The sequence below is a fragment of the Phyllostomus hastatus genome, unplaced genomic scaffold (genome assembly GCF_019186645.2).
Source record: "Phyllostomus hastatus isolate PE091 unplaced genomic scaffold, TTU_PhHast_1.1 phas_contig_1, whole genome shotgun sequence".
NCBI lineage: Eukaryota > Metazoa > Chordata > Mammalia > Chiroptera > Phyllostomidae > Phyllostomus > Phyllostomus hastatus.
In genome coordinates, this window is record NW_025333498.1 from 27,150,690 (window position 1) to 27,177,678 (window position 26,989).

The following is a 26,989-nucleotide window of genomic DNA, read 5'->3' on the forward strand; positions in this document are numbered from 1 at the left end:
TTGACAGAGAAAAACATCTATTGAAATAAAAGGCAGAAAATAAAGTAAATCATGATGCAAAAATATAGGTGAAGAAAAAAGATACATTTTGAGAGATTATGGTTTGGCTTTGTTTTCCTCAACCTCCTTCCTCCAGAAGGGGTGTTATCAAGGTTATGGTAGATTCTTTTTTTAAAAGAATATTTTATTGTTGTTCAATTACAGTTGTCTGCATTTATCCCCTATTACTCCCCCCACCCCAGTTAAACCCATCTCCCTCCCTTGCTTCTACCCCCACCTCGGTTTTCTCCATGTGTCCTTTATATTTGTTCCTGAACACCCCTCCCTCCAAACCCCATTATCCCCTTCCACCTCCCCTCTGGTTACTGTCAGATTGTTCTTAATTTCAATGTCTCTGGTTGTATTTTGCTTGCTTTTTTCTTTTGTTGATTAGGTTCCTGTTAAAGATGAGATCATATGGTATTTGTCCCTCACACCCTGGCTATTTCACTTAGCAAAGGAGGTTCCTTTCTATTTTCCCTCGGGTACCCCCACCTTAGTCTCATCACTCAGTCCGCATCCAGCAGAGTTACTCATACTGGAGAGTAAATATGAATTGTTTTTGATGGATATTATGTGATGCTGATGGTGAGAGTTGGGAGAGGGCATCTGTTTGGAAAGGCAGCCAGTGAACCTGAATGTTCATTATCATCTAGAATCTTACCAAAGTCAAGAACGAGGCAAGAGTGCTCACTCTCACCGTCTCTTCAACAGAGTTCCAGAAGTCCTAGCTGGAGCAATAGTGCAAGATTTTTTAAGAGATCAGAATTTGAAAAGATGCAGATAACATGATTTTACATGAAGTAAACGCTAAAGACTCCACCAAAAGTGTTAGACCTCATCAACAAAGTCAATGGTTTCAACATACAAGATCAATATACAAAATTCAGTAGTGTTTCTATACTCTAACAACCAATTATGTGAAAGAGAAATAAAGAAAATGATCCCAATAACAAGGGCATCAAAAATACTTAGAAAGAGACCTTGCCATATCACCTGGTTCACTATATTTTCTAATTATGATTCATTATCTGTCTTCCCACTCCCATTGGAATGAGTTCCCAAAAAATTAGAGAGTTTGTTCAGTTTTTTTAACTGCACCTTGATTAGTGCTGCTCATATAGTAGGTATGTTTTTTTTTTAATAATTGAATGAATGAATGACATAATCTGAACACAAACACTGAAACTTCTGCTTTTGACCCTCTCTCAGCCGGGCAGCAATTTCATGGTGTTAAAAGATCCCATTATTTCCCTGTATTTAGTCAGCAACCCCTCTTATTACCCAGTGTTTGAAACTAAAGAACAAAAAATGGTTATGAGAGGATGGAAAGTTTTTGGTTGGTTGTTTGTTTTTTGTTGAATATACGAATGAAACCTGCCTGCACATAGTGGGGGGAGGCACTTGCTTGTAGTAGCCCCAAAAGATATCTTTGTAGAATCAATAACTGAAATTAATAATTTGAATACTACTGTGGAAACATCTAATTGATTCTCTTCTACCCAGGTACAAGGTCAACTCCTAACATCAAGAAAAGATGTAGTAGTGCTTTATGAAGAAACAGAAAAGAAGAGTACAAATCAGCTTCACCTATAAGGCCAAGGCTTCACTTCATTTCAGCAGCTTTCACTTGTTTAAGATGAGGCCCAAAGCTAAAGTCATGGCAAATAAAATACCCATTCAGCAGGGAAATCATCAAGGTCTTACTATTTACACTGCACTGAGTACTGTGTAAGTATGTCCTTTCTCCAAGTAGCATACAATCACTTAAGGAAGAAAAAGGCTTAGCTGTAATATATAGAAAATTAATTTGCTATACAGTGAGTTGTTGGATATTTTGTATGCCTCTGGTAAACACAAAGACTCTACGTTCCTTATCCAGTCCAAAGCATGACCAAGTTTCCCTGCCTATCCAAACATCATTGAAAGTGCTTGCTATCATATTACTTTTCCTAAATATATCTTTTTGATAGCCTAAATGACCCCTGCATCCTCCATATAATTCTGGACCATGAGGTTCTCATCATGAAACATATAGACTACCCCCCATAGTCACCCAAGGCAGTGGAATGCCTGAGTAGCACCTGAGACTCATGTTTACATGGCTTCTGTGCTAAAATGAAGCTGCCATTTTTCAGTGTGGTGTCTTTTTTTCCCTCATGACATAGACAAATGTTGATGTTTACTACAAGTTGGTACATTAGTTACTAATTAAGTTCCTAGCTGCTTCAGCCAGAACTTGCTGTATTGAATCCAAGAAAAGAATGGCAGCTATGTCAAAAAATAAGTTGTTGGGAATTCTGTTTTGTTTTGTTAAAGGAAAGTTGTATATGAAAGGACATGGGGAATTCATGTGCTGGGAGATAGAAAACCTTCAGTCTTGGCTTCCTCCTAAACTGAGTTGGTGGTTAGAGTATCCTGGGTCTATCACCAGGCCCTGGTCAGAGCCAAATAAATACTCTGGTCTACAAATGGGCCACTAAAGTTAGCTTTGTCATGACTTATTCTTTTCTCATATTCACCCAGAAATTCCCTAAGGAAACCTTTAGTTCTTGGGGACCCACGGGACGTCAGGTTTATATCTAAAAAGGGTGCAGTGGTCACTTCATCCTGAGGTTGTGGAGTTACACCTTTCTGGAAACATTCCTTGTTAGCTTCATCTCTCCACCTGCCCCTTGCAATCTTACCACCCTGGCGGGGCCAGGACCTGCCTGCATTTTCCAGCTGTAGCGAACTCCTTGTAGGGCATCAGTTTCTCTTCACTTCTGGGCTGGAAAGTCCCCAATCACGCGCTGTCCTGCCTTCCACATTTTAGTTGACGAGGATGTGTTGCAAGACAGCCGTGGGAAAGAAGTCTGATTTAAGAGGCAGAATCCTGCAAGGAAGACAAAACGCCCGCAGGTGGTGCACTGCCGGAGCGTGGCTGCCTTGCTGGGGCTGGAGGGGCGGGAGGGGCCGGGCGACTTCGCTTTCCTTTTCTCGGTCCGGCGCAGTGCTCAGCCAAAGGACTCCCCTTGCCTGAACCGACCAAAGGGTGGCTCCTCTGGGACGTAACAGCCACACCCGCGCCCGGCGGTTGACGTTTGGAAACTCCTGAAGAGGAGAATCGAAACAGAAACCGAACTGCTTGGCCAAAGGCTGGACTCAAAAGCTCCCAGCCGAGAGCGCGGCGGGGGCTGCCCGGTTTCCACCCGGAAGCACTGCGGAGGCAGCGAGCGGTCCGTGCCGTCCGCCCGCGGCTGCGTCTCGGCCTGGCACTCCCCGCGCACCTGCCCACCTGCCCACCTGCGGGGTTCGACCGCACCGCCGAACGGGTCTGCGGGTCCCTTTGCTGTCAGGCCAACCCCTTTGCTGTTAGGCACATTGCGGCAGACCCTACTACTCCAAGGCAACGGACAGTGGTACACACATAGCACCTGTTGAGCAGAGAACAGCAACCTGTCCGTGTGCTTGGGAGAACCTCGCCTTTTCTGAGAAGGAAAGATGTCCAACGGGTATTCTGCAGATGAGAGCTTCCAATATCTCATCTCGTGTTTCCGGGCCAGAGTGAAGATGTACATCCAGGTGGAGCCCGTGCTGGACTACCTGAACTTTCTGCCTGCAGAGGTGAAAGAGCAGGTTCAGAGGACTGCCGTCACGGAGGGGGACATTTGCGCAGCTGAACTGCTCCTGAGCACTTTGGAGAAGGGAAGCTGGCCCCTGGGCTGGACGAGGGTATTTGTGGACGCCCTCCGGAGAGCAGGCAACCCTTTAGCTGCCCGCTACGTGAACCCTGATCTCACAGACTTGCCGTCACCATCGTTTGAGAACGATCATGATGAGTGTCTCCAACTGCTGAACCTCCTTCAGCCCACTCTGGTGAACAAGCTTCTGGTTAGAGATGTCTTGGATAAATGTGTGGAGGTGAAACTGTTGACAATCGAAGACAGAAATCGGGTAGGTGTCGGTACCCGATTGTCAGTACCAGATGGAGTTGAGCTTTTAGGCAGAATTTGCATCTCAGGGCTGGTCAGTTTTTGGCCCCATTCCAGATGTTCTTTGACATCTTTGGGTAAATCTGGCTCCACCCTTCATTGAGAAAAAGAATATCTAGGCACTTAAAATATAATTTTGAACATTTAAATAGAAAAAGGCCATTTTTTCTAATTCTTTCACTGAAATAAGCAAATGAGTTAATTCTAGAATAATAATGTGTGCTAATAGATAACATTTATTGAATGCTTACTGTGTGCAATTAGTATATTTTGCAAAATGTATTATCAGTGTTTATTACCAGAATAATCCATTGAGGTGTATAACGTTATTAACTCTGTTTTACAAATGAGAAAACTGAGGCAGGTTAAAAACTTGCCCAAGGTTTCCTAGGAAGACTGTGGCAGAGCTAGTGATTTAGGGACTGATGGTGTGAAATTTTATGTCTTTTTCAATACACTGCCATGGAACAGGAATCAGCAAAACATGACACATGGGCTGAATCCACACTGCTACTGGTTTTGCCAGGCCCAAAAGTGAAGACTGGCTTTTAGATTTTGAAATTTTTGGTGTTTATAAAGAAAGGTTTTTTAAAAATATTTTATTTATTTATTTTTAGAGAAGAGAAGGGAGGGAGAAAGAGAAAGAGAGAATCAGTGTGTGGTTGCCTCTCACATGGCCCCCACTAGGGACCTGGCCTGCAACCCAGGCATGTGCTGTGACTGGGAATTGAACCTGCGATGCTTTGGTTCGCAGCCTGTGCTCAATCCACTGAGCTATGCCAGCCAGGGCATAAAAAAAGTTTTATAGAACACAGCCATGCTCATTCATTACAGATTATGTCTGCTTTTGCACTTCAGGATAGCCCAAAAAGCCTAAATATTTATTATCTGGACTTCAGAGAAGGTGTTCATCAATCTCTTGCCTATATTGTACATTATGCCATTTAGTCTTGGCCTAAATAGGGAAATCACATATAATATACACACTTTTTTTCCTCTGGAGTTTCAACATTCTCTGAGAGTCAAGTTTGAAGATTCATTGAGAAAATATGTCTCTAATTGCAGTTTTTCATATTAGTGGAGCAATGGATATTTTAGGTAGCATTTCCACATGGTGAATTTTGTAAGTGATTTTATACTTAATGTAATGTTTTATCGTTCATTGTTTTCTAACAAGTAAAGGTGTACTACTAGTTACAGATGTAATGACCTATTTGAATCTGACTTATTCAGGGTGATAGGTCAAAAGTCTTATATTGAAAGGCAAATTGGAAAATAAACCTATGACTAAAAGTCAAAGGCCTTGTCTAACATGCTATCAGTTTATCATTTTCTTTCATTCTTTCTTTTTTTTTTTTTTTGACTTATTAATTGTTGGTATCTTCATTACAAGGTTTTGGGCCTTGGACTCATACCAGCTTATCTGTGACTTAGTCTTTAGTGACTAAATTTCATGTTCCCTTGTAGATTTGACAGCTATGGGGCTTGTCCAAAATCCTAAACATGCATCTAATTTTGATGGCTGGTTTTCCCAACAAGTAAATTACTTTACACTGTTGTCTGTAACGTTTATGTAGTTTTGTGTATTGAGAACCAGCTAGAACGCATTATAGTAGTCCAGCTGGATATGACAAATGTGTACATCACTGTGGCAGAATCTTAATTTGGAAGACAGTATGCAGCCTTCAAGCCAGCTGGAGATAGAAGATGGCATTTTCCGCCACAGTAGCTGTTAGGAAGTCCAGAAGCAACAGAGTCCAGTAACACCACAAAGCTGTTTATGTTTGGTGGGTATGATGTCCCGATTGCCAGCGAAACAGCACTTTTCCTTATTTACTCTAAATACTTCTGCCTATCAGCATCACTTTTGTCTTGCCTGGATTGAATTTCCTCCAGCTAGATTTTATCCAAGTTCTTGATTCTGGCAAGCTTGGAGGCAGCTAGCAGTAATGCAAGGGAGTTGACACAAGAAAGATACAGAGTAAAGGGACATTTGTGTACTGGTAGCAGCTAAGGCCAACACAACCCAAACTCTCCCTCGGATTCATATCTCAAAGGAGGCACTGAAAGACAGAGGGGCTATGTATTTAAAACTCTTTAAAGAGGAATAGTGTCTCTCTGAGGTTCTGGAATGATTTTTGTACACATCATTTTACATGTGTCATCAGAATAAGAAATGGTGAACAATGGGAAAGATGTTCTAGGTTTAGAGGAATCTATTCATACGGAGGCCATTGATGAATGTCTATCTTAAATGGAAAAGTGTGGGAAAAGCATGAGAATTTGGAAAGGAAGGATCTGGACTTAACATCTTTGTTTCTCATCATATATGTTACTTTGGGCCAAGTTTTCTAAGTTCCCTGATTTAAGTTTACCCATGAGAATTAATATAATAATAATTTCTTCTCCCATAGAATTTAATAAACACAAAATCATGTTTATGAAAAAGCTATATATGGTAAAGAGCTATTTTGCCATGATGATAACTTTTATTATCATTCATTTGGTTACATTTTCTTGTGAATTTACAGTTTCAGGGATTTAGGTTAATTGAGATCTGATTTTTAAAGTCCCTGGATTATAAACTGTGAGTTGAGGAATAAACTTTATCCTTCCACTTTTAAGCTCTCAGAACCTAACCAAGACTAGATATAGGGTTGGTACTAAATAAATATTGATTAATACTTAAGCAGTTAGTTAAATTTATTTCCAAAGAGTTGTCTAGAATAAGAGATGAAAACACATGATATAATGAATCATGGCAGACATTGGGGAATGGATGGATGGTAATATTAAGAGCTCAAAATTTGCTTTTGGACAGCTTAAAGTAGCATTTAACAAAGTAGTCAGGACTTCTAAAAATCACATTTCATTTTAATTCTTTTCTTGTTTTCCAGTAGACATTGTTTACTTGGTCTGTTAGTTTAGGATTCCAATCTCCACATGTTAGCGCTCCTCCCCTCATGGCACAGCTTCTGAAAATGACCCTGGATTTAATTTTGTGTACAGTGACTACCCAAAGAAACTTATATAATTGTTTTATTTATTCATTTATGAATTTGTAGAATGGCACAAAGGTGCCACGATAATGAAAAGATTGTAGAATAACACAGATATTTTCTGTGCTTTCATGGAGCCTATGTTATAGTGTTGATCAGTGTTCATTCTTCTAACAAATAGTTAAAGAATGTCTAGCAAAAGCTAGACATTATGTGAATACTGGTGACTCAGAAATAAGTACAAGAGTCTCTTTATGATTCATTACAATAGAATGATCACTAACTCTAAGGATTGCCCACAGATTGACCTGCTTCTCCGCTAGGATGCTTATTGGACATCTTGGCCCATTCATTGACTTAGCCATGAATTCTGGAAAAGAAATGATCACATAAACATTTTCATAATGTTTTAATATTATTTGGAGCAGTTGAAGAGAGGTGCATGTTTCAGCCCTGGGCAGTTCAAAGTGTAAACAATTATAGTCCCAGAAAACCCCATACAACTTTTCTTTGCATAGGAGAACCCGAGATGCTAGGACCAATCCAACTAGATACCCAGTCCACTAGTCCTGTTCTCCCTACGTAAAATTGAGTACCTTGGTCATTCCTCACCAGTTCATTATATTACTAAATAAGGATAGATATGAATTTTATTAGCAGGAAAAAATATTAATAAGAAACTAGTTATGTTAATTTGACAATATATAATCCTTTGGTAAGATACTAGCTTTTGGGGGATTTAGTTCTTTAAAATTCTTTGCTTGTAATGTGAGTTTTACTTCCTGATTTGCTGGCACTAAGAGGAGCTCTGCTGTATTCAAAAAATCACCATTATATTTAAATAGCTATCTATGGTTATTATGAGGGATAGAAAACATTTTTATCAAGCTGTACAATTGTGTTGGTAAATCAGTGCTTATTGGAAATATCATTGGTTTCTCTACTCATTTCTGTTGGAAAGAAAAAACATAAATCAAAGAATCTAGAATATGAAAGCATTGAGTTATATTATCCATAAATTCATATTTACCTTATATTCTTCAATTAGATAATAATGTATTCATAGACATTTCAAATTATGTGTAATTTGATATTCAGAGAAAAAGTTCAGTGGGGGAGGAACATGAGTGGGAATCATTATATGTTCTGTTGCAGCCTCAAGTCTAAATAGTTACCTCCCAAGAATTTCAGCAATTAAGTTTATGTATTGGAATCTAATATCTTTACTGTGTTTTAGGAGAGCAGATTGAGTAAAATTATATATATAGTTAATTATATATATAATTATATATGTAGTTATATATAGTTGCTTCAAAGTATATTGATGTATTTTCTAACACTCAATCAGGGAAGATTCCTTAAAAATTCCGAATTTTGATGAAGCTGACAAAATTACACAGGTATTATATGTAGTTCCACATTCAAATGATAAAAATACTTATAGGAAATAATGGCATAAGGATCCTTAAATGCCTGAACTCAGTAAGGACAAAGCAAGTTTGGTAAATGTAATTTTATAGTAAAAATTAGCTGATTAATAAAGAAAATTTAATGTATATAATATGCTTAGGTTTTTAATAAATGTATTTATTACAGTGCTTCACTTGTTCTTTCTAGAGAAATTATTTCTGATTAAGTTAGTAGATAATAATAAGGTCATTACAAACACCATTGAAGACAAAGAATTTTTATTAGATTAATGAAATTAAAGAAAAAGGTAAGAAATGGGTAAGAATCTGCTTACAAAATGCCATGGGGAGGTGAACTGAAATCACATAACATTTATTAAGTTCAAGTAGTTATTTTAACCCTTCTTGCCAGAAAACGAACTCAAAATTAGGGGCAACTATCAGTACAGGAAGGCAGCACTGAAGCTGGTTCCTGCAATCAGCTTCTCCCTCTGCTGTGCATGAGCGGTGTGTTCTCGGGGAGGCGATCTGGCTGCTGTGCACCTTGAACTTTTGATCTGTACAGTGGGTCAATATTGTTACCTTTTTTAGAGCTGCTGGGTTAATATATCCAAGGCCTTTATAACAACATTATTAACTATTAGCTAATAAGACTACAACATCCTCTGGGTAGAAACCATGCTATATGCTTATGTACTAAGCAGTGTTCACTGGTAAAATGTTTGTAAAGGTAGATGTTTTTCCTTGTCATCCATAAAAATAGTTAACACTGAATCTGTGCCAGACATTGTCCCCAAAATGCAAATTCCTGACTTTAAAAACTTATGGTATATATTTATAGGGACTAGGAAACACATACATTTTGTAGGAAAAACTAATCTAGCTACACAGTAGATCCCACACTTCAGTGTTCTTTAAAGCCGAGTCCCATGTGCAGCAAGGATGGAGAATGCCTGAAGTCCTTTTCAGTTGCTGCATTTTACGCAGGTAGAAACCAAGGCTTGATCAGAGAGATAAAGTAGTTCCCCTGAGGGCACAGCAAACTGGTGGTGTCCTGTCTGTCTCTGTTTTCTGCTCTAACTGTGGCTTGTGTTCATCCAGGTTTAGAAAGGTTTGCTTCGATTATTAATCTGAGAGGGAAATTAAGTGAAGCCAAAGGGTTGTAATGAAAGAATGGAGAAATAATTCTGCTCACTACTTTAAAAAGGACTAGATAGAGAGTTAAATCTGTCTCATAATTTTAAATAAATGCCAACCTAAGAAAAATATTATAGTAATAATAAATATTGCTAATATTAAATAGCCAAAGATATAAATCTGTGATAGTAGTGACTTCATCATGGTAATAGTGAAGAAATAGGAGTTAGATTAAGAGATGTTTGACTTCCCATTTTCAGACTTCACGAATTAAAAGTAGAAATTGGGTCCTAAATACACAAAAATAAACTGATGCAAATAAACATAAAATGGCTAGAGAGTAAAGGCCCTTTCTTTTGCAGCCCTTCCTCAGAATGGCTGAGGTAAAACATTTCTTGCTACAAGTGGCCCTGCTCTTTTCTCTAGAGTTTGAAATGCCTTTATTTATACTTAGGCTTAATGCTCAATCTTGATGAAGGCTAGTTTCTTTTAAAATTAATGCTGAGGATGTTTGACATCTTGAATTCTGTTTTTCTCTTAAAACAGGTATCTGCTGCAGAACACAATGGAAATGAAGCTGGTGTGAGAGAACTGCTGAGACGGATCGTGCGGAAAGAAAACTGGTTTTCCACGTTTGTGCTTGTTCTGAGGCAGACGGAGAACGAAGCCCTTGCCCAGGAGCTGACAGGCTCCAGTGCCTCTGAACCCAGTGCAGGTATTTCCGATTCCACGAAGAAGGGTTTGCACATTTGCTCGATGATTGAGTTTAATGAAACTTGCAGACACAAGGCCACACACTAAGATATTTAGAATCAAAATTTCAAAATTGAAAGGGCTTTGAGAGTTGGTCTCTTTTTCTCCTCTTTACAAATGAGGAAACTGCTGCCTAGGAAAAGATTAACTTACAGAAAACCACAAAACTTAGCAAAATAGACGAGAATATTGGCATAGTGGGAGCTGACTCCTCGTCCAACACTCTTTCCACTACCCATCTTATTTTAAAAACAAGGTGATTGTCTGAAAGTTTTATCAAGATATTTTAAACATAGAATAAATGGGAAGAAAATGCTTTAATGGTTATTATGACTCTGTTGCTTAGTCTTCTGGATATTTATATATGTTTTAAAGGAATTTATTAAATATTTGATTAAATGCCTGTAATAGCCAACATATTTCATTATTACTTTATGTGAGTTTTTAAATTATTAAATTATAATAATATAAGTAACATTTTATAGTCATATATTTATAAAGCTGGTTTAAAGTGCCATCTTATCCCTGGCTGTGTTGCTTAGTTGGTTAGAATGTTGTCTCTATACGCCAAGATTGCAGGTTCGATTTCAGGTCAGGGCACATACAAAAAACAACCAATGAGTGCATAAATAAGTGGAACAAGAATTGATCTTTCTCCCTTTCTCTCACTGCCCTCTTCCTCTCTCTCTCTAAACTCAATAAATAAACTGTCATTTTATTTTTCTTTTCATAGTTTGTATCCTATGCTTTAAAAAATATTAAATGTAGCCCTGGCTGGCGTAGCTCAGTGGATTGAGCGCGGGCTGGGAACCAAAGTGTCCCAGGTTCGATTCCCAGCCAGGGTTCATGCCCTGGGTTGCAGGCCATAACCCCCAGCAACCGCACATTGATGTTTCTCTCTCTCTCTCTCTCTCTCTCTCTCTCTCTCTCTCTCTCTCTCTCTCTCTCTCTCTCTCTCTCTCTCTCTCTCTCTCTCTCGTTTGCAGGCCATAACCCCCAGCAACTGCACATTGATATTTCTCTCTCTCTCTCTCTCTCCCTCCCTCCCTTCCCTCTCTAAAAATAAATAAATAAAATCTTTAAAAAAAATTAATTAAATGTAAGACAGATTGAAAGTTAATTGGTAATAACTGATTTAAATGAATTAGAATTATTTCAAACTCATGTCTACCCATTTGGTCATTCATTCATTCAGCTAACATTTCATGAGTGCCAAAGGTGTGCCAGACACTACTGTAAAGGCTGAGGATATGGACTTAAAGGAGACACACAAATCCCCCTCCCCCCATATACCATACTTTCTATTAAGATACCGAGTAAACTGTTTTCTAAGTTACCTATGCAAAATAAAAAGATAATTGCTAATTATTAACAGTTTATTATGTTTTTATATTATATTAATTAGGTAGCTTAATTTTGTCCAGTGGTTTGAAGTACACACAGAGATATACATATACATAAAGATAGATAGATAGGAATATTTTTATTGCACTGAATTAAAATGCTCTAAACATATTTGGACAAGGTCTTTTATCTTCACCCCAAAACAAATGCTTGGCAGGTCATATGTTCATGCCCTCCACAAAGTGAAAATCTCAGGAGGCCTTGCAGCTCTCCATTCTCTCTTGAATTACTCAAGATTAAGGTGGGGGGAGCTGTTCACTCAGTCAAACTTGGTCAATCCTGCTTTCAAAATCCAGTCACTGCGGGATCTGTCTACAAGCAGGTTCCAGGGTTTCTACTGTCATTGCTTCTGTTCCACAGCAAAGCTGAACTGTACAGAACGTCCTTTCAGTTGGAAGCTTTACTTTGCGTCAGTTTTCTGGAAGGGCCTCAGTTGCAACATCAAGATTATGGGTTTTTACACTTACACATTACGGCCCAGCCATTGTTTCTATAACATGTCTCTGAGACCAGTTTGTTAAGTCTGAAAGTACTTTCTAAAGCTACATACAATGATGGGGCCGCCTCTATCCTACATGCTACAGCGATGAACTGGGCCCCAGGCCAGACCATCCCTTTCATGATGAATCCTTTTCAAGATGCCATGGGAACACTTCCATTTGTGACAAGTATTCTAGAACTTGAACTTCAAAAGGGAATGACTGCTGTTTGTTTTTTTCCCCTGGAAAATTTTACCCTTAGTATATCAAAGGATATTAGAAAGGTCAGCCTTTCAGATCACATAAGACCTTCTTATATCCATCCCCCAAACTAGAGAGTACCTATCCATTCTACACTTGTGTGCAGTGGCATAATTGTTCACGAAAGGGTCTAGAAGATCTGCCCTAAAGTGTCTTCTAGATTGCATAGACAATGTGTCTGGCAGTATTTCCTGCTAAGATATTTTTAAGTTCTACTTTATAAGTTACCTTGCTAGAAGTTTAATGTAATTTTTCAAATTGTAATTCTTTGAACAATAACAATCTATAAGGAGTATGTATAGTAAACCTCATATCATACTTCTTAAAACACATCTCAACATGCACACTTAATATTCACACACCTTCCTCATTACTGTCTTTATTCTATGCTATAAATTTGTCCTTAAGCCTCTTTCAGATTCTCTCAGCCCACGCACATGTCATGGCTGGCCAGGGCTGAGCCTAAGTGGAAGGTCCTTAGGAAAAGAAAAATAGTGGCACCAATTTTCCATCAGCCTTCCATCCACCCCAGGCCCGTGTCAGGGTCCCCTCATGGCTGGGGCCCCTCCCTCTCTGGACCAAAGTGGGTTACGATGGATGTTGACTCAGATATGTGGGCTATTGCAAGGGCAGGGAGCAGAATAGAAATGGGTCTCTGAGCTTCCTTTGAAGGTCTGAGGGCAGACGCCAATCTGTGGCTGGGGCTCAGCATTCTGCTCTCACACCAACTTGTTCCAAACAAGTAGGACTTACTTTTTCTTTCCTCAGGAAACTGAATCAACAAAGTCAGGGATTTAAATATTGTTTGCTGAACAGCACATCTTATGAGAATCTAAGCATTTTTCTAGCAGGTCTTGATGACCAGAAAGTTAGCTGTGATTATTCTTGTGGCTAGGAGCTGCTATGGACTAAATTGTGTTACCCCAAATCCACATGCTGAAGCTGTAACTCCCAGTGAGGCTGTATCTGGATATAGGGTGTTTAGAAATTAATGTTACATGAAGTCGAAAGGGTGGGCCATAATTCAGCAGGACGGTGGCCTTGTAAGAAGAGATAGCCTCTCTCCTCCCCATGTAAGGACATAGTCAGACAGTGACCTTTATAATCTTCTTCCTTGAAAACTAAAGAAAGAGCTCTCACCAGACACCAACCCTGCTAGCACCTTGATCTTTGACTTCAATCTCCAGAAATGTGAACAAATAAAATTCTGTTGCTCAAGCCACCCAATCCATGGTATTTTGTTATGATGACTCAAGCTGACAGCTGTGGGGGCCTAGGCTCTGAATCCTTATGCTTATTGAATCTTTGCTCCTTCGCTTCCCCAGATGTGTGACTTTGGCCAGGTCTTGTCCTCTCTGTGCCTCAATTTACTTCTCTGTGAAGTGGGGATAATAATATCACTCACTTATTAAGGTTATTTGGAAGATTGAATAAGTTAACATGTAAATTGCTTATATAGTAAGTTCAAAACAAGTTGGGTATTATGATTATAAATTCCAAACAGACTTAATATTTAGCTGCAAACATTATCAAGTTGTCTGGCCAAAGACAAAGTCCAAAGTCATAACAACTTTTTTCCAGGAAATTATATATGTACAAGACTCATTCTCCTTTATTTTCTAAGATAGCCTAGTCCAAAATGATACTTCAAATTTTTTTCTTTATAGCATCAGTCTTCTCTGACAGATTGCAGCTTCTGAAGGACAGAAACTCTTATTTTTCTTGTAACCACATAGTCCTTTAAGAAAATAGTCAATATATGTTGGTTGAAGGAAGAAAGACCGGACAGAAGAGATAAAGGGAAGAAAGGAAGGATATGGAATATTTCATTGAATTCTTTAAAAATCTCCAGAAATTCAGAATACATGCATTTAGGCTGACATTAAAGCATATGTACATCTCATGTAAAACATACAGTGAGGGAACAAAATGGCAAGAGCACAAGCTAAAGAAAAACTACCATCAAATTTGCATTTTCATTAACTCAGCCTTAGGTATGACTTGCACCACTGAGTGAGTGGCTTACTTCCAAGAGGAGATGGTCAGAAAGGAGATCACCACACTGCAGTGTCCACAGAACCAGGTTCCACACCTTTCAAGGGGTCCAGGTGTCCAAGTGCATTTGGGAAAATCTCTATGAGGGACCCCCCACTTGGTATTCAGAAAAACAATAACAGGTATTTATAGTGTATAAAAGCTTATATTGCAATATAATGTACATTCAGAATGCCAACAATGGTTGTATGTATACTGTACAAAAATGTGCATTGTGCTATTTTTTACATTCTAATACTTTTATTTATAGAAAATGAGAATTTATCACAAGAACATGGTCCTGAAGTTAAAGAGCCACTTCTTTTAGCCTTAGATCTGCCAAATCCAGAGACACAGGGCTGGGACGTGGAGACTATTTCCACAGAGTCATCTTTTGCGGATTCTTCTGCCATTTCAGGTACTTTGGACACTTACACAATTTGCAGACACCAATGACTGCTTCCCAAAAAAGCAACTCGTGCGTCGATGACATCAGGATTGTTAAGCAGAGGGAGAAAATTTGGGCTGTGGGCTTTTGTGAGCATTTTTATTAAAGTAATATTTTTAGAAGAGATTAAAATAATTCCTCTTGGAGGCTAAAAATGTTTTCAAAACTAATGCAATATTAATATGTTATGAATACGAACACATTTGGTTCTAATTTTACTTTAGAAGACATCTGTGGTCCTTTGCAATGTGGTAAATATCATACACATGCCCTATATTTCACGGTTTTCAATGTACTTTCAAATATGTTATAGACATGTGCCACATAAGGATGCTTGCATCAGTGATGACCTCACATATGACGGTGGTCCGGCAATATTATAATGAAGCGGAAACACTCCTATTGCCTAGTGACACTGTGGCCATTGTGAGGTGGCAGCGCAATGCATCGCTCACATGTCTGTGGTGATGTTCTAAACAAAAAACCGCCAGTCGTCTAAAGGTATAGCACATGCAGTTACATGCAGTGCATGATACTTGCTAATCAATGACTATGTTAGTGGCTTATGTATTTACTGTACTGTACTTTTTATCACTATTTTAGAGTGTACTCTAAAAGTTTGCTGTAAAGCAGTATGCTGTGTTACCTGGCCCTGGCCTCATACATCTCATGTTTATTGAATCTCTTGATTGCCTCATTTTCTCTTGTGCTTGGTTTAATCTCATGGTGTTTGTACACTAACATGCTGTAAAGGCTAGTGGCCTGAGAGCAAGAGGCTGTTACACTACACAGCTTCAGTGTGTAGTGGTCTGTGCCATCCGGGTTTGCCTGTGTACACTCTGCAATGTTCGCACAACAACAAAATCACCAAGTGATATTTCTCAGGACATATCCCAGTTCTTACGCAGCTTGTTTCATCCAAAGCTCTGATAATGAAGTAAAGCCATTACCTTGTCTCCTATTTTACAGACTAGGGTATCTCTGGGAGGCTCAGCTGGGTAGTGGAGACAGAAACTAAGGCTGTCAGTAGGAAGATGAACAGGTACTAAACTGGCATTGGCTTGAATTGCAGTAACTAATGGGCATGAGAACAAGATACCATGTTCAGCTTTTTGGTGTGAAACAGCTCTGGAAGGACCCAACTAATTTAATTATGTTCCCCTCCCTAATTTGTTCATGATAGAATCCTTCTCTCCTCTTCTCTCTCCCCAACAGAGGGCCACATTCTGGTTTCTCAAGACATACTTAAAGTCTGTGATGTGATAAGTGTTTAACAAGTAGCTCTCTGGGGAAAAGAAAAAAGCTCTGATTGGCAATGTATACCAATCTCCATGGTGTAAATTCTCCCACTAAGGCTGATCTCAAGCCTTCAACCACTGTGTAGCATTTTCATCATATAGGCATAAATAGCCTCAACATCCTAGATGATATAGTAAAATGATCAGGAAATGATGGGCTTTAAACATTCATTACCTTTGTTTTAATATCATTGATTTAATTGTATCAATACATTTATGTAACTTAATTTTTTTAATGACTGTCCTCAACAACTGGCTCACAAAATTTCTGAAAATTTAACAATTGGCCCTTGTGTGCTGGTATAAGCTGACTCCGGCGACCACTGTAAAGTATACTATTTTTGGTTCAGAAAAGTGATGTGGCTGCATTACAGCAAATTTGAAATATAGAAACATACAAAGTCAGCCAGCCATACTCTCAATCGAGTGTGTATCCTTCCCGTCTGTTTACGCACCTGGACGTTTATATATAATGACATTTTTCCTGTGTTCTTTAGGTGTTCTACAGAATGGCTTATAAAAACTGAATGATAGTTTTATATGCTGAATGCATTATAATTGATTATCGAATTATTGAACATTTATGCTGCTTCCAAATTTCTAAGTTATGAATAATGCCACAATAACTCTTTGTATTTATGTCTCAGTTTAACTTTTATAAATGTATCATATAATTGAAATTTATGGATTTCTACAATGTTAAGACATTCGATAATTAATGTCAAATTTCACTTCAGGACCTAGTATCAATTCACATGCCCTCCAGCCACATAGAGAGCACCTATTGTCCCAAAGCCTCTTCTCTCGATGCGGGAGTGGGTGATGTTTTAACACTTTCACAACTGGGTATTTTATTATTTCAATTTGAATCTTTTGATTCCTAGTGAAACACATTTACAAGTGTATTCATTTTTGTTGTTGTTTTTGTTAATTACCTAGCTGCTTTTCTATTAGGTTCTTTATCACCTTCTTGCTGATTTATATGAATGTTCTATAGCAATCCTTTATCACGAATAGCACCAGTATTTTTTACAGTTTGCTTGCTGTTTAGGCTCATTTATGGTCTTTGTTTCTTCACACAGTGCTCCTGAGGTCAACTGGAGGGGCGTCTTGTTGCAGTGCAGATGCCCGCTCAGCAGGTCCTGTGTGGGGCCTGAGCTTCTGCCTTTCTCTTAAGCTCCCAGGCACTGCCGCCCCTGCCGGTCCTGGACTACACGTTCCATAGTGAGGTTTCATGTCTAGAATAGCAAAGCTTTTAAATCTGACTTCTGAAAGATTTTTCTTGTTTCATTTGTGCAACTGTGCTTTTCTTCAAAAATCCTATCGGTAGGAATGCCAAAATCCACTATCTAACTTTGGAGTTTTCACCTTTTAGTACATTTCTTTGGTAGGCTACTTGACATCTCTGTGGGTTCCTGGCTATTTTCTAAATCCATACTGGAAAGAACCAAGGACAGAGTAAAGGCTCGGAAATGATCCTGCATCTTAAATAAGGTTTTCCTCAAAGGGTGCCTAATGCATCCCATTGGATTGTACTTTATGTATGGAGGATTCTGAGTCTCAAAGTGGACAAAGTTAAAAGCAAATCTTTTTTAAATTTCTGTTTTCTTACTGTTGAATATAAAACTTAAAGCTGCATCTTGTGAAGAAACAATCTGGATCTTAGTAATGGCCATAGAGAACAGAAAAGGTTTTTCCCTCCCCACTCCACCCCTGAGGTTCCTCCCTTCCTCTCATCCCTTCACTTCTTTCATTTAACAAATATTTATGGTGTCCCAGGAGTGTAAATCCAGGGGAGCAGGAGACAGAAATGGCTTCTCCCCCCACAGTGATTTCAACTGATGGCTGTGCCAGGCACACAATAGTCACTATATTAGCTGCATGTAAGTACCATGCAATAGTACTATAGTGAGTGCTATGAATGAAAAGTACAGGCTATTAGAATATATAATAGTCTGAAGACACGTGAGTGTTCAGGACGATATACAGTAACCTGAAGACTCCATCCCACACACGGACTCTCTTCTAGTCTGGAACATCCTTGTGATGTAGATTTCAAAGCAGACTGGGGCCATTCTGGCCCTTTCCAGAGCAGTACTGAAGAGTCACTTATTTATGAAAACGCAGAGCCTTTGCGTTAGGGTATAGACGCTCCTGCTGTGGATTATTCCAAGTGTCCATTTATTTTCCTGCTGCTCTTCAGATCTAAAAGTACTGATATAAGTAACTTGTAAAATACCATGAACCCAAAGAAATTATTAGAGTTATTTTGATTAATTTTTTGTTGCAAAATTTACTGTGGAAGGCTTTTGCCTCATTGGCTTCTTTAACAGAATTAACAGTCAAAATAAATGTGAAAGTATCCCTTAGCCTCATATGCATTTGCATAATTTTGTTTTGCGTATCTATTACTATCAATAATACATAATCTTTAATTTGAATTCTAATATATTGTGTTAAGATTTCAAATACAGTTACCAAAATGGCATTGAAAGAAATTTTTAAAGTGCACATAATCTGCACATATGAATTTTCATATGCAGAAAGAAAAAACTTAACTCGAATTATTTCCAATTTCAAATGAAGATTTCTGTAATTTTTATTTCTGAACCAGTTTTTAAATTTTTTATTGAGTACATACAAATGTTAATTACTTATAATTTAATGCAAAGATTCCTCATATGTTGTTTTTAGCTCCTTTTATGCATCAATACACCTAATGGGTGAGACAGACTGCCTTTAATAATGGTGGCCTACCCTGAAATTGATTGCAGTCGCGTCCAGGAGTGACTGACATATCAGAGTGCCCTAGTGGGCAGATCTGGGGAGTGACTGCATTACGTCTCCTCCATGAGGGCTGGCATTTCTTCTCTTTTTCTCCTTCCAGCTGCTTCCCATGAAACAGAAGTGGTTAATTAAGGAATACCAAAAGTTGGTTGGGTTTTTTTGTTTGTTCTGCCTTTTTTCCCAAGTTAACACAATAATTTCTAAAGGATATTTGAATAGTCCTCAGACTATTAGTAGGACCTTAATGCTGGGCTCATAGCCCTGCTTTCTTAAGTCACTGATCATCATATCACAAGAAAATACTGGAAAACTTCGGTGTCTCTGTAGACCACCCTTCCAGAGAAAAGAGCAGAGGACACAAAGCCTACATTCATTTCATTCCATTAAAAATCTTTTGCTTATAGCAAGTACATAATTATGTGGATTTAAAAGTTCTATAAGTGGACAATAAAATTGATTGTACAGTCAGCTTTAGTTGTCTGCTGCTGTTGCTTTGTCACAAGGGAGTAGTTATTTTACAACAACCTTTTTAGTATACTGTTTTAGGAAATAATGCTCCATAATAAAAAGAAAGTAAATAAATGAAATTCACAACTAAATAAAATTTTTGTACTTGATATAGACTTACTATGATGCAGACTTCCGCAGAATATCCCCCAAACTTCTTTTATCATGCTCTGTTGGATCTTGCTGTCGTCAAACTAGAAAATGCAACTACTCAGATTGGTCAGCAGAGGGCGCTTTTACATTTCTGAAGAGTGTAATTTCACCGTTCAGTATAGTATAAGGGAGTAGAATGTGCCCTGTGTGAATATACAGTGCGCATGCCTATGAATGCATGTGTATATTTTGATTTATATATTCGTTCACGTGAAGATTTTAAAATTCCACCCTAGCTAATGAGCTTACCAACCTGCTTGTTTTCAGACTTTAATACCTTCTTTTTCATATTCCCCCATATGTTCCACTCCTTAGGTTTATCCGGTGACATTATGCTTTGGAATATATTGTGGGTATATTTTGCATAGATCATGTTCTGTAGGAGGGGTTTAAAAATTGACCTTTATAAGACAGCCTCCTTCTCCCTGGCCCAATCTGTTATAGCACTCTTGTTGTTGTTGTTTTGTTTTGCCTTTTTATAGACCGAAGCCCAATCTTAGATTTGCTCTATACTATTTTCTGTTAAAATGCCACAGAATTTATCCTTGCACTGGAGGACCAGAATAATGTTCTATAGCACTAACCTCTAGAAGTTTAGAAATTTTTAGAATCTCTAGAAATAGATACCACATAGTGGTTGAGACCTTATTGGGAAAGGTAACCGACAGAAAGAGTAGGTACCATTGTGTCAGGGCACCTAGACTATTGCAGGGTTGGTGGTTTTTTCTTTGCTTAATGCCCCCACCTATTCCATCCTGCCTCCCAGGCCCCCTCCTATGAGCTGTCAGCCTGTTCTTTGTATCTATGAGTCTGTTTCTATTTTGTTTGTTAGTTTATTTTGTTCGTTAGATTCACATATGAGTGAAATCACATGGTACTTGTCTTTCTCTGACTGGCTTATTTCACTTAGTGTAATGCTCTCCAGGTTTATCCATGCTGTTACAAAGGGTAGTAAGATTTCCTTCTTTCTTACTGCCAAGTAGTATTCCATTGTGCAAATGTACCACGGATTTAAAAGAATATTCCTAAAAGTTTACCATTCATCTTTTGAACAATTATAAAATACTAGCATAAGGCATGTGTGATCATCTCAGATGATGTTTGTAGGAAAGCCCTTAACTAGAGGAATGTATTCTTTGGGATGCTGCAATTGACTAATACTGGCTTTCAGGAGCCAAATGTGGACAGGACTTCCTAACTCCACACAGGCAGTGACATCTCACTGGTAGCTTCAAATCAGCCATGGTGATAACATTTACACTGTGGAAATTGGTACTTTTTAATTGTGACCTTTTCCCCCAAGAGCCTGACTTCTGAACATTAATCAGGACACCCTTAAATGTGTCTCTTCACATATTTTCCTTATGCCTGCTTCTGTCTGCTTAGCTTGTACACCTCCTCCTGAAGGGTGCCTGTCAGCTAAAGACATTCCTGATTCATCTTCTATCTTGCCACCCCTAAACTTTGTTATTGCCAAGACTTTCCATGTGGTCATCTGACATATCACTCATAAGTGACTCTGCTCTAGGACTTTTTGCCTCTGGTACTGACTGGCAGTGAGCAAATGGGTTGTTCTAGTGGGTACGGTTATCCCCAGAACTCTGTACTTTAATACCTGTCTTTCCCTTTGAGACTCAACTCTAAAGGCCAAAGGGCGTAGAGATACAATTTAAGCCAACATACATACACACATTCAAATTTAATTCTGACAGAAACACTTCAGCTGTATAAATGCTCTGAACAAGGAGCGTCATGGATAGCCATGTGGGCCTGTGGCTCTAGGAGAGTTTCCCTCCCCCCCTCCCCAAACTCATTTCCTAGAAGCTTGGATCCAGGAGAGAATATGCAAGGTGGGTGGAGGTGGCTTCTCTCCATTCTGTGGGAACACATGTTCCCTGGCATGAAGAGCAAAATCTGACAGACCAAAATGTGAGCGTGTGTGTGTGCGCGCGCGCATGCACAGATCCATATACATGGAGCTGAAAATAAAAGTCATCTATTTCCTCTCAAAAAAGATTTAAGTTATTTCAAAAGAAAAGGAAGTATGTATTATTAGTAGAAAGTGAAGTACACAAGAAGTCCATGCCGTCTTTGTGTGTGCCCGCACTTGCATGGGTGCTGGCAGTTTTAGGGGCCGCCTTCGACAGCCTAGGCTTCGGAGATGGTGTAACTGGAGCGAAGGTGGGAGTGGCTTAAGGGGTGAAGCTGAAGTGCGTGAGGTCAGAACTACTAGAGTAAATATAAAGTTACTGTGGCAAGTGGAATTAGAGTATTTGCAGACCCCATCAGCACGGCCTCTTGGGAGGACAGGACCTATTGGCGCCCTTCCTTCTCCGTAGGCACAGGGCCCCTTGCACTGCTTCCTGCCCTGATGTAAAACCACGTTCCAGCAAGCAGACTGCTCCACAGCCTGAGGCCAGAGGTAAGAAAGAAGGAATATTCTCTGAGCTAGGAAATACATCCAGGCTGAAAAGAGGAGGGACATGACCTGGCAGAAATAGAAGTAAGAACTAATTTGTATCTTAAGGAATGAAGCTTACTTAGGCTTTACGTTGAAAAAAAGCAATGTAATTTATCAACTAATTGTTATAATAGCATTTTCCAGCAGAGGGCAGACTTTACATTGAAATAGGTCTACAAAGGCCTTCAAGAGATTTTTATTTAAATTTTTTTAAACTTCAATATTTTTGGTTTCTAAATAGTTTTAAAATATTTTAAAGTATTTAAGGCCCAGAGGATGTTAAATATGAAATTTCTCAGGTTCCAGTTAATATTTCTGTCTTGAAATATTCAAGTTGTGGTTGCAAAATGAGACTTTTTTTTTCCCCCATGGCTTATCCTTATAAGCAAAGCTGTTCTTTTCTGTGTGTTGTTTACAAAATTATTAGAGAATATCCTCTCTCTTCACTACATGAGCATCATTTTTCTTCATTTCAATAGAATTTGATATGAATAACTTATTTTCTTTAACAGAAATAACCAGGGTTTTCTGATCTGTTTCATAACTAGCTTTGATATTTTTCATAGAGGAAATAACACCTATATAAAAGTTAGCTAAAAGTATTATGTAATAAAACGTCAATATTCAAAGCCTCTTTAAGCTGCAACTTCATGAGAAGTCAAGATTTGTTTATCTTCATGATTCATTTCCTTCATCTAAAAGAATCATTCTCACAACAAATGAGAAAGTAGAAAATACTGTGTATATTAAAGATCTTTTAAAAAGGTTACATCACTTGTGAGCATGGATCCGGAGACCAGTCAGGCTGACTCCACAGCACGTGTTGCCTTCAGGGTGACACCCAGTCTCCCATGGATGCTATTTTATCTGATCTCTTTTTAAATCATAGACACAGGACTTTTTCATTAGGATGTAAGTTCAGATTGACCTACTGTAAAAAGTATAAACAGTGAAGGAAGATAATTCTATATAGTCAGTTACAGGAGTTTTTGGCTTATGAACTCAATAGGTTGGTTTAATTTTGGCATCACATAAACACTTTCTCAGTCTGGCTTTTCGGGGTGTGTGTGTGTGTGTGTGTGTGTGAAACATGATTTTTAAAAATGAATGCAGGAAGAAAAGCTCTGGGAAAGACAGTCTCAATGTTATGGTAAATACCTTATAATATATTTTCTTTTATTATTAAAAGTATTATCTATAGTACTTACATTTCTGTGAAATAAAAGATATATTGAGTGCAGAAGAAATTGCTGTCTAGGAAACAAAACTATTTTCAAGTTGAGAAACTGGAAATTTCTATATCCTTGAAATGGCAAATACATCCACTTTCATAATGATCTCTAGCAGAAATTATTGCAATTAATTTTGTCAACAGGATAGAAATATTCTTTTATTTGTGTGCGGGAAAAATGTTTCATAACCTTAAATGGGATGTTTAAATTAAAGTTAACTAAAGTCTATGGATGAAATCAGAAATATTAGCAACGAAAAACAATCTGTCTAACTTTGTTTCTTGCAAAGACAAGCTGTGTGTGGTGATCCCTTTGTAAGGCATATAGATGTGGAATCTCACTGTGTTCTACACCTGCAACTAATGTAATGTTGTATGTCAACTGTACTTTAATTCAAAAGAGCTTTACATTTCAGAATAAAAACTAGACATGAAATTAAAAAAAGACAAGCTGTTTCAAATTGATTGAAAATCTGACATTACAATGAAAATGTCTAGATACTTTAAAAACCTTTATTTTTATCAGAAGTGTGGATACAGGCTTGTTTGCTGGTTCACAGAGCCTCAGCCAGGCACAATGCAGGGTGACAGGCTCTGGAACGGGATGGAGGCTCAGAAACTGGGGGCTTCCAGCTCTGCCCTGCTCTAGCTGTGTGATCTGGATAAACGATTTCACCTCTCTGACCTGTGGCTTCTCACCCGTAAAACGGAGGCGATAATGGGTATCTACCACACAGGATGCTGAGGGTTTAAATGTAATTTACATTATGTCGGTGAGAGCACAGTGCTCAGTGACACATTGTAGATTTAGTTTTTAGATGAAAATAACCCCAATAACGAACTTAATTAATAATACCCTATTTTGGCAGCAGCTTTCTTTAATAGTCATTAATTATTTGTGTACATTGCATTAAATAGGTTCTCCATATCATATGTGTGTTAGAACAAAGCTTGGGGAAAATCTTGACTTTACACTTACACGGAGCAGATTGAAGGTGATGGTTTAACTGCTAGTGATTACAAAATGAAATGGAAATCAAATGTAATTTCTGTTTGAATTACACTTAGTTGGAAAGTTAAAGATACAGTGTTTTATTTTAGCTAATATTGGTAAGTATTTCTCTGTATTTGTGGTATTGTTTTCATTCCTCAGTACCACATTCAATACAACAAATGAAAACCATGTCAAAATTTAATTTTTTGCCTCAAAACCTGGGTCTCTACTTCTAAGATCGAGAATTATCCTTATACTGACATTTTCCCCATTTCATTTTTCACCTTACTTTTTCTTACAAATCATATTCTCTTTTCATCAGTACATCTGCCCAAAACACTCTTCTACTTGACAGTTCTATCCCACACTCGCCTCTGAGCTTCTAACAAGGCATACCTCTGGGAATTCAAAGTGCCATATTTAAACTCTCTCAGTGAGATGTACAGGTTTTCCCGTGTGATCATAAGGGATTCCTCAAATCTGAGTTTTAGAGCTAATCTACGACAACTGATAAGCACAGTATTTTCACATTAGTATATTTATGTTGTGCTAATGTATTTAAACAGTATGTCTGTCTATTGAGAATTTTCCTACAAATTTCTTATTAGCTTGCTTTTACCTATCAAGAATGATATCTCACATTTTAATTGGCCTCAGCTGTAATTCCACATTTTCTAAGCTAAATAGTCTTATCCAGGTTTCCAGGGAGAGGTCACAGATGTCACAGATGCTCAGCGGAATACTAGTCGGCAGTAAAGAGGGGCAAATTACTGACATAAGCAGCACGTGGATGCATCTCAAACTGCCTCTGCTAAGTTAAAGAAACCAAACAGAAAGGCTATATGCTGCATAAATCTATTTATCTGACATTCTGGAAGAGACGAAAGGATGGGGACAAACCAAGTCTGTGACTGCTGGGGGACAGCAGGAGGTACCTGACTATGAAGTGGGGTGAGGGGGCTTTACAGTGAAGGAAAAATCTTGGTTGTTAACGGTGGTGACAAACTGTATGCGTTTATCAAACTCATCAAACTCTACACCTGCAAAGAGTAATTTACAAGGTGTAAATTATACCTCAATGCACCTGACTGTAAAATGTAACTGACTGAAGAGACTTGTAGTTTCAGGGAGTTGTATGTTAACTCTTTCCAGAGGAATTTTATTGACAACATACTATGTGCCTGTTTTTCACCCATTTCTATTTCCAGCCTAAATGTGTGACACCCAGACTAGTTTTCAAGGGCTAAAGGCTACTTTAATGTAATTTATTTAGCGTGTCTGGCAGCTTTAGCACGAACTAATAGTCATCTAACAAGTATAAGTATTATGAAATGTTATTAATGGTAAGAAGAACATTATAAAATAAACTCTTACCCTGGAAATACACCAAATACTTGAATTTTATCTCATTTTCCAACCACCAGTAATTAAGCCGAAGTGCTTAGAGCTGATCTTACCTAATGTTATTCAGCGGTTACCCGATATGAGGAGGTAGATTGTACTGGCCTCGTTTTAAATGAGAGGACGTTAGACACAGAGCAACCTCAACAGCAGTTTTCACAGATCCTTCCTATTCCAAACCCGGCATTTGTAGCCATCTTCCCTTTATTGTCACCAGTTTGGCAATAGTTCTGATCCTTGAGGGCTGGATTGCAAAAAACCTTGGAAATAAACTGCAAGGAGGGAAGTCTTCCCTGGAGGGAAAGATTTTCAAAAGGAATTGATAATGAGTACTAAAAACAGAAAATTGGGATCACAAGGGAAGGAAGAGTGTGTCCTTGCTACTCACGTTAACTGTAACCCTTTGATAGAAGCTTAGTTTCATTATAGTGAAGAAAAAATATATTTACAACCTCACATAAGCTCTAGCACAATTGCAGTGCCAGGTTTCAATTATATTCTTCCTGAGCAAATTTTTAATATTTTAAAGTTCTTTTTGTTACTGAACTGCTGTTTTAATAACTAGCCATTAAATGAATGTACTTTATTAATTTTTTACTTTATTCATCAACTACCATTTTATGTGAAAATAACTCAATAGTTTTTATAATATGTTTTTAAGTGGCATTATCAAGACTAGATCTTTTTCAGGACAAAATTTACATGAAGGAGGGATGACAAAAGCCGTAAGTCCTTACAAATTTGCATTAGCTCTTGTGTTGGATGTGTGGTACTGTAAGTAGGGTTGTGGATTTGATTCACTACCTGGCAACTTCTCATTCAAAGTGAAATTTGTAAATGTAGCTTGCCAGAAACTCTTACCTTTTATTCATAATTATGTGGGTGTGCCTTCCCAACTTGTACTGAACTGTACGTACTGTGTGCTATAGAGGTGTGCAGTTAAAATATGTTTATCCTCGGAAATATTTTAAAAATATTTTAAAATGTTTTCCTTTGCAGAATCAGACACAAGTTTGGCAGAAGGAAGTGTCAACTGCTTAGATGAAAGTCTTGGACATAACAGCAACATGGGCAGTGATTCAGGCACCATGGGAAGTGATTCAGGTACTGCCTCACTGTTGTGTAAACCTTAAAAAGTGTGAAATGAGACGCCATATAGTGGGAAGCATGGGGGCTGTTCTTACCCTCCCAAGTGTATTTATGCAATTAAAGCAATTCTT

The 26,989-nt window shown here is 38.2% G+C and overlaps 1 protein-coding gene across 3 annotated transcripts in view; it reads left to right on the plus strand.

Annotated features, from left to right (window-relative positions):
• The first annotated feature begins 2,936 nt into the window (after nucleotides 1-2,936).
• Nucleotides 2,937-26,989, plus strand: part of IFIH1 (interferon induced with helicase C domain 1) — a 50,022-nt gene continuing 25,969 nt past the window's right edge. The window contains exons 1-4 of one of the 3 annotated variants that reach the window (XM_045830782.1): nucleotides 2,937-3,975; nucleotides 10,105-10,273; nucleotides 14,818-14,907; nucleotides 26,769-26,873. In XM_045830782.1, coding sequence (XP_045686738.1) covers nucleotides 3,523-3,975; nucleotides 10,105-10,273; nucleotides 14,818-14,907; nucleotides 26,769-26,873 — 817 coding nt within the window. In that variant the 5' untranslated portion in view covers nucleotides 2,937-3,522. Of the gene's footprint in view, nucleotides 3,976-10,104; nucleotides 10,274-14,760; nucleotides 14,908-26,768; nucleotides 26,874-26,989 lie in introns of all 3 variants that reach the window. The other 2 variants (XM_045830772.1, XM_045830789.1) reach the window with 2 other exon arrangements.